Source organism: Perognathus longimembris, unplaced genomic scaffold (assembly GCF_023159225.1).
Source record: "Perognathus longimembris pacificus isolate PPM17 unplaced genomic scaffold, ASM2315922v1 HiC_scaffold_139, whole genome shotgun sequence".
NCBI lineage: Eukaryota > Metazoa > Chordata > Mammalia > Rodentia > Heteromyidae > Perognathus > Perognathus longimembris.
The window spans coordinates 106,674-114,544 of record NW_025956386.1 but is presented as its reverse complement, the minus strand read 5'-3'; the positions used below and the strand labels follow the sequence as shown (position 1 = coordinate 114,544).

Sequence of the window (7,871 nt, the reverse complement as noted above, 5' to 3'; positions counted from 1 at the left end):
CAGTCCTGGGCCTTGGACTCAGGGCCTGAGCACTGTCCCTGGCTTCTTCCCGCTCAAGGCTAGCACTCTGCCACTTGAGCCACAGCGCCGCTTCTGGCCATTTTCTGTATATGTGGTGCTGGGGAATCGAACCTAGGGCCTCGTGTATCCGAGGCAGGTACTCTTGCCACTAGGCTATATCCCCAGCCTGGTTTTGCTCTTTTAAACAAACAAAAACAGTGTGTTAAACAAGGAAGATTCCTGAAACACTAGTTTAGTTGAGAGGTTAAAAGCATATCTGTAGTTTTCATTTTTATTTGATATTTGCTTCCTTTTTCAAATTAGGCTGCTTTTCAAATTTGTAGGCATATTACTGAAAGAATACGGTGTGACAGGGTGTTTATTATTGCTGCTTCTTGGGTGGCTGCAGTATGTACCTTATGATTAACACTACAGGAGTTTAGGCATGGCACAGGTCCAGCGTGACACATCTTAACCTGTTTTATGGTTTGAATGGGAAATTTCCGAGGTTTTGTAAAACCCTAAAAACCAGTATAAGACTTTCACAGTGGTTAAAAATACATGTATGATTATGTTAAGACATCAAAGACAAAAACATTTTTCCTAAGAGTTCGAGGAATATTATTTCATCCATTCATTTACACCCTAAATGAATAAAGGCACAAAATTAAAACAGAGCTTTGGTAAGCGGAAAAAGAGAAAAATGAGGAAGGGAAACGAAGATAGGTACTAAGGGAAGAAACCTACAATACTGATGGAGTTAACTTTGATAAACTAGGAAAGAAAGACTTTTTTCAGAGTAGAATACTATTAGAAATTGTCCTGTGTATGCTATATGCATGTGAGATTGTTTTTATTTTTATTATCTTTATAGTACAAAAAGTTGCTTTTCAACAAAGCAGTTTATGACAATATATCTTGGTCAATATCACCCCTTCCTTCTTGATGTATGTTTTTATTTTTGGCTAGTCATGGGGTTTGAACTCAGGGCCTGGGCACTGTAACTGAGCTTCTTTTGTTCAAGGATAGCACTCTGCCACTTGAGCCACAGCATCACTTCTGGCTTTTTCTGTTTATGTGCTCGTGAGGAATCGAACCTAGGGCTTCATGCATGCTATGCAAGCACTCTACCACTAAGCTACATTCCCACACCAATACGCCGGGGGCTTATTAAGACAGAGCTAGGGGCTGGGGATATAGCCTAGTGGCAAGAGTGCCTGCCTCGGATACACGAGGCCCTAGGTTCGATTCCCCAGCACCACATATACAGAAAACGGCCAGAAGCGGCGCTGTGGCTCAAGTGGCAGAGTGCTAGCCTTGAGCGGGAAGAAGCCAGGGACGGTGCTCGGGCCCTGAGTCCAAGGCCCAGGACTGGCCAAAAAAAAAAAAAAAAAAAAAAAAGACAGAGCTATATTTGTGAAACTCTTCTACATGGAACTTGAGTTCAAAGGCATATGTATGAAAATGAAAAATGCTATGATGATAATATGCTAATAGATAACATTTTATAACTAATAGCACAATTGGAGGCTCACATATCTATAAAGACAAAGACCTATTTTTAAAGCCTACCTGTTTGAATATTATAGATATATAAAGGCAATTAAGAAACATGAACATCAGGAGGATGTACTGGAAAACAGGAGCAATCACTATCTCTCTGGCCCTGAAGGAGATTTGTATATGAATACTTCAGAGCCTGAATTCTCCCTGAACGCCAAACACAGTTAATACGTGCCCAATAAAGATTGACTTTTGGCACCACAAGACAAATGTGTTTTTATAAATATTACTTTCTCTCTTTTTTTTCTGCAGGCAAAAATATCAAAGAAGAGAAGCACAAAATGATTTTAGAAAAAAAGAAAACCACAGCTGTCATGTTTCCTAGTGATTATAGTCTTTCAAACGTCCTGTCATTCAGGATATGTAATTCTAATCCAGTGGCAAGACCAGTAGAGTCTCAGACGTAATCAAATATGCTGACTAGCTGAAACTAGAGGTGCTTCACTTCCTCACTTCTGGCTTACATCTCCACCTACCTCTTACTTGTGAATTATGATAGGCACTTGCTGTGTAAGCTTTGAAAAGTTTAAGTAAGGGGATAAGAATGAGTGGGCTACTAGCTGAGTTTAGCAGATGAAAAGTTACATCATCCCAATTTACTTTGGTCCCGTCTTTTGGGAATGGCTGAATTTTATATAAAGCCTATTTATAAACCACTGCAAGTGAGACTTGCATTCATCTTGCACTGTGACATCATTTCCTCATCAATAATGTAAACCTAAGAAATGGATTAAAGAGACTCTGAAGGACCTTTTCATACATGGAAAAAGAGAAAACAACTCAACTCTTCAGTATATGAATTCAGTCCTCTTACCTTGTTCTTTGATCTGGCGAATTTGCTTCACAGTTTCTTTTAAGATTGCACATTTGTCAGGTTTGAAGTTAAAGTTGTCTATATCATTAAAATTTGCAAAAATCAGCTCTGCGAGTTCCTCAATATACTTATTTTCCTGTTCACGATTACGTTTCTCAGTATTTCTTTTGGGGCTAAAAAGAAAAAAATACATTTTTATAATGTACTTGAAAATGAGCTATTATAAAAATATATATATATAATAAAAAAATTTTGTGCCAGTCCTAGGGCTTGAACTTGGGCCTTGGGTTGCTGTTCCTGAACTTTTTTTTGCTCAGGGCTAGCATTCTACCAAGTAAGCCACAGTTCTACTTCCAGCTTTTTGGTGGTTAACTGGAGATTAGAATCTCATGGACTTTCCTGCCTGGACTGGCTTTGAACTTTGATCCTCAGATCTCAGCTTCCTGAGTAGCTAGAATTATAGGCATGAGCCACCAGCAACTGGCTGATAATTTTAATACAGACACAGCAAACAAAAATTACCTACAGAAACACAGGAATACTTTGGCTGGGGGAAGGGAGGTTGTCCAAAGTATTGCATGCTCTTTAAAACCTAAACTTGCCAGGTGCCAGTGGTTCATGCCTGTATTCCTAGCTACTTTGAAGCGCTGAGATTTGAGGATAATGGTTCCAAGTAAGCCAAGGCAGTAAAGTCTCTGAGACATTTATCTCCAATATATTACTCCCCCCCCCCCCGATCTCCCCGCAAAAAAAAAAAAAGCCAGAAGTAGAGTTGTGGCTCAAGTGGTTGAGCACTACCCTTGAGCAGAAGCAGCTCAGGGAAAGTACCCAGGCTCTGAGTTCGAGTTCCAAGACTGGCAAAACAAAAACAAAAAAACCAGCGAAACACTCACCAAAAAAACCCCTTAAATTTATACTACCTCATAATTATATATTTATAACTTATGTGATTAAATAATCCATGTATCTAATGTCTCCCTCTGGACTGCCAAATTCAATGACAAGGATCTGGTTGATTATGGTCACTACTATGCTTACTTGATACAGTTTTACCCAAGTAAGAACTGGATTTATTATTATACAAATAAAGAATATTTTTAAAAGGGAATGGAGGTGACATTCATTTTATTATTTATTTATCTATGCCTTTTCTGGGGCTTGAAGGAACTCAGGGATTTTTATTCTTATTTGGCTTGTGTGTCAACTACTCCAGCTCTACCACTGAGCCAAGCCTCGAGTCTGACATATTTGCTAGTTTCCTGGAGACAGAGTATCAAGACTTTGCTGTCTGGGTTGGCTTTGAGCTGCAATTCTCAGACCTGTTTTCTGAGTAGCTAGGATTATAAGTATGAGCCACCGACACCCAGCTAGGAAGGTTACATCTGTAAAAGTTTTGCTTAAGATTAGTAAAAAAGAATATCATTATTCCTAGTTAAAAAATTGCAGTGATTTTTTTTGTAAAACACTGAGATAATAAAGAGAAATCTTTAACATTTTATAGGCTTTTTTAGAATGATAGCAATAAAATCCTGCAGCCTCCATAGATAATGCAAAAAGTTACAAAAGGAACAAAAGTGAAATTGACCCAGCATATTTGTTAATTGTCCAAGCTGAATGACATGTGAAACACAAAGTAAAGTTTTACAAAGTCCGTGGAGAAGGAAAATATCAAAATTGGCAAAATCTACTTATTTGAATTTAATAAAATAGCAAACTAAGATATTAACTGTACAATTGTTTTGCCAAGTACAGTGAAAGACCCACTAAATTACATTCAAAACACCAAGAGAGTTGTTTACAAAAACAGAAGCTTCTTGCATTTTTAGTTACTTTTTCCAGTTCTGGGGCTTGAACTCAGGGTCTAGGCACTATCCCTGAGCGTTTGTGCTCAAAGCTAGCACTCTATCACTATAGCCACAGCTCCACTTCTGTCCTTTTGGTGTTTAATTGGAGATAAGAGTATCACAGACTGGGCTGACTTTGAACCACAATCCTCTTAGCCTCCTCAGTAGCTAAGATTACAGGTGTGACCCTGTAGTACCCAGTTGCTTCTTGTATTTTTAAATGTAATTGTATATGTTAATTAAAATTTTTAGCAACTCATAATATATATATATATTTTAAATTTTATTTTGTTGTAAAGGTGATGTAGAGAGGGGTTACAGTTACATACGTAAGGTAATGAGTACATTTCTTGTTGAACAGTTACCCACTCCATTTTTCTCCCACTATCTCCCCCCTTCCACCTGCAACTAGTAAAGTTCATTTCCAACTGAGTCTATTGTGAGAATCACTGTTGCATTGGTTCACCCTACATTCTCATTGCACCATTTTGTTATCATAATATATTTCTTTTCTTTTTTTTTGTCTTTTCTTTTTTTTTTTTGGTACTGGGGATTGAACCCAGGACGTTGTACTTGCTAGGCAAGCACTTTGCCGCTGAGCTACATCCCAGCCCAATCATAATATATTTCTATAGAGAAAAATATCAGTTTTCTTTTTTTTCCTTTCTCTTGGTCTGTCCTGGGGCTTGAACTCAGATCTTGGATGGTGTCCCTGTGCTTTTTTGCTCAAGGCTAGTGCTCTACCACTTTGAGCCACAGCACTACTTCCGGTTTTCTAGTGGTTAATTGGAGATAAGAGTCTCATAGACTTTCCTACCCAGGCTGGCTGTGAACCATGATCCTCAGATCTTAGCAACCTGAGTAGCCAGGATTACAGGCATGAACCATCTGCACCCGGCTCAATTTTCATAAAGTAACAAACTAAAGATATAAATAGATAATATAATCTCTACATCTGTAGAGATTCTCACCTAGTGAGAATTGTTTACTTTACTAAGTACAGTGAAAGGAAGGGGGTAGTTGAAAGACTTGGAAGAACCCAGGTCCAATTCTGTCTGTTTTCTTCTAGAGGTGAGGAAAAAAAGAAAAAAGAGTCTGGAATCCTGGCCTTTGCCCGTTTTCCTTCTCTTCTCCTAATGTATTCCTTAGCTTTCTTCCCTTCACAGAGTGTCTTTATGCTTTTTTGCTAGCCACTAGATAGACATTTCTCTTTTTTCTCTCAGTCCCGGGGCTTGAATTCAGGGCCTGACACTGTCCCTGAGCTTTCTCTGTCATGGCTAGCTTACCACTGGAGCCACAGCTCTGCTTCTGACTTTTTAATGGTTAACTGGAGGTAAGAGTCTCACAGATTTTCCTGCCAAGGCTGGCTCTGAACCTTGATCCTCAGATATCAGCCTCCTGAGTAGTTAGGATTACAGGCATGAGCTACCAGCACTTGGCTATTTTTATTTAACTCTGTGTGTGTGTGTGTGCACGCACGTGCGTGTGTGTGCGTGCGTGCAGTCCTGGGACTTGACCTCATGGCCTGGGCACTGTTCTTGAGCTTTTGTGCTCAAGGCAAGTGTTCTACCACTTGAGCCACAATTCTACTTCTGGCTTTTTTGGTAGTTAATTGGAGAAATGAGTCTCTTAAGACTTTCCTGCCCAAGATGTCTTTGAACCATGATCCTCCTATTTCAGCCTTCTGAGTATCTAGGGTTATAGGTACATAGACAACATTTTGCATTTTGCATATATCATAGGAAAAGTCCTAGAAGGGAAAATGCTAGGATAAAACAGGATATTGCTAGTGTTGATGGCTTATGCTAGCTACTCAGGAGCCTGAGATCTGAGGATTGTGGTTCAAAATCAGGGTGGGCAGGAAAGTCGGTGAGACTTATCTTCTATTAATCACTGACAGGTCCTAATTTCACGCCCCAGCACAAAACAAACAAACAAAACAGAAAAATAAAAACAAACAAAACACTATAAACGCATACATGCACACACACTTTTTTGTTTTTTGCCAGTCCTGGGGCTTGGACTCAGGGTCTGAGCACCGTCCTTGGCTTCTTTTGACTCAAGGCTAGCACTCTACCACTTGAGCCACAGTGCCACTTCTGGCGTTTTCTGTTTATGTGATGCTCAGGAATCGAACCCAGGGCTTCATAAATGTTAGGCAAGCACTCTACCACTAAGCCACGTTCCCAGCCTATGCATATATAATTCTCATAAAGCCAAACTGGCCTGCATGGAGAGTCTAACAATTCTCACTATCACCCATACTTGCTTAAATTTTTTTTTGCACTGAAGACCCATCATCTGTTCCCAGGAAAATCAAACAACACAGCATAAAATGTAGCAAATCATTTTACTACAGGATTTCTTATAATATTCTGTGACCTAAGAGGAAAAAATGAAGATTATAAAACAAGTGAACTGATTATACGCATGGCATCAAAAGTATATGGTTTTACAGGGCACTGGTGGCTCACTCCTGTAATCCTAGCTACTCAGAAGGCTAGACTTAAGGATCACAGTTAAAAGCCAACCTGAGCAAGAAAGTCTATGAGATTCTTATATCCAATTAACCACCAGAAAACTCAAAGTGTAGCTATGGCTCAAAATGATAGAGCACTAATCTTGAGCCAAAGAGCTCGGGCCCAGGCCCTGAGTCAAGCCCCATGATTGACGCAAAAAAAAAGTATGTGGTTTTCAGTCAGGAACCAATTGCTTTTGCCTATAACCCTAGCTACTCAGGAGGCTGAGATATATGAATCAAAATTTGGAGCCAGTCTGGGAAGGAAAGTCTGTTAAGACTCTTATGTCCAAAAAGCCACCAAGAAAAAAAACCCACCCAAAACCAAAACCATAAAGCTGTGGCTCAAGTAGCGAAACACTCAAGCAAAAGAATCACAGGGACAGTGTTCAGGTCCTGAGTTCCTGTCCCATGATCAGCACACACAAAAGAAGTATATGGCTTTCCTTTGAGTGTAAAGAAAAATAAAATCTCTGATTAGTATATTTAAAATTTAAGCTATTGCTACTGCATATTTACAAGTTTAGTTGTTAAGGAGAAAAACTATACATGGGATGTGAATCAGGAGTAAAGTAAATGCTCAAATAACAAACACAGAAAAAAATTTAGCAGATAATACTGATTTTTTTTTCAAATGACTCTAACCTGGGTCCAAGCTGATCAGGACATTCCTTTCGCTTCCTTGTCTCTGACCTGGATGGGTCAGAGGTATTTTCTCCCATCCCACTCATCTTGAATACATATCAGCAACTATAAAAGAAAACAAGGAAAAAGAAAGAGTAAAAGAGCTATTGATAAAGTATCTCACCATTCTGTCAACAAAAAACTTTGACTTTCATCAGAAATTTGACAACAGTAACAAAGCAATTAACACATTGTTCTGCTATATGTTCCTGTATAATTTGTACTTACAAAGTTGTCTTTCATTTTCTTTAACCTTGCCTAAAAGGCTAAGCAAATGGAAAGATTAATAACATTTATGAAACAAAAAGACTCTTTAGAAAGGAGCTGAATTACAAAAGCACCATGAGCTGCTCTCTGCCAGACTGGGCCTAGGCAGCAGCCTCCAGTTTCAGGGGTGTTGTTGTACTATGTGGAAAGGATGGGTGTTGTAAGGGGCTCCTCCCAGTCT

General features: G+C 39.1%; 1 protein-coding gene across 1 annotated transcript; it reads right to left on the bottom strand.

Annotated features, from left to right (window-relative positions):
- Nucleotides 1–2,336: 2,336 nt before the first annotated feature.
- Nucleotides 2,337–7,621, bottom strand: LOC125344521 (nuclear receptor coactivator 2-like). The gene is made up of 2 exons (XM_048337030.1): nt 7,385–7,621; nt 2,337–2,550 (listed from the first exon to the last, which is right to left on the bottom strand). The coding sequence occupies exons 1-2, from the start codon at nt 7,468–7,470 to the stop codon at nt 2,352–2,354; spliced, it is 285 nt and encodes a 94-aa protein (XP_048192987.1). The 5' UTR covers nt 7,471–7,621; the 3' UTR covers nt 2,337–2,351.
- Nucleotides 7,622–7,871: the final 250 nt, after the last annotated feature.

Bases quoted from the DNA above. Each gene is read 5' to 3' on its own strand.
- LOC125344521 (XM_048337030.1), bottom strand. From the start codon at position 7,470: ATGAGTGGGATGGGAGAAAATACCTCTGACCCATCCAGGTCAGAGACA. The intron at 2,551-7,384 runs GTTAGAGTCATT...TTTTCTTTTTAG, and splicing joins CCTGATCAGCTTGGACCCAG to CCCCAAAAGAAATACTGAGA.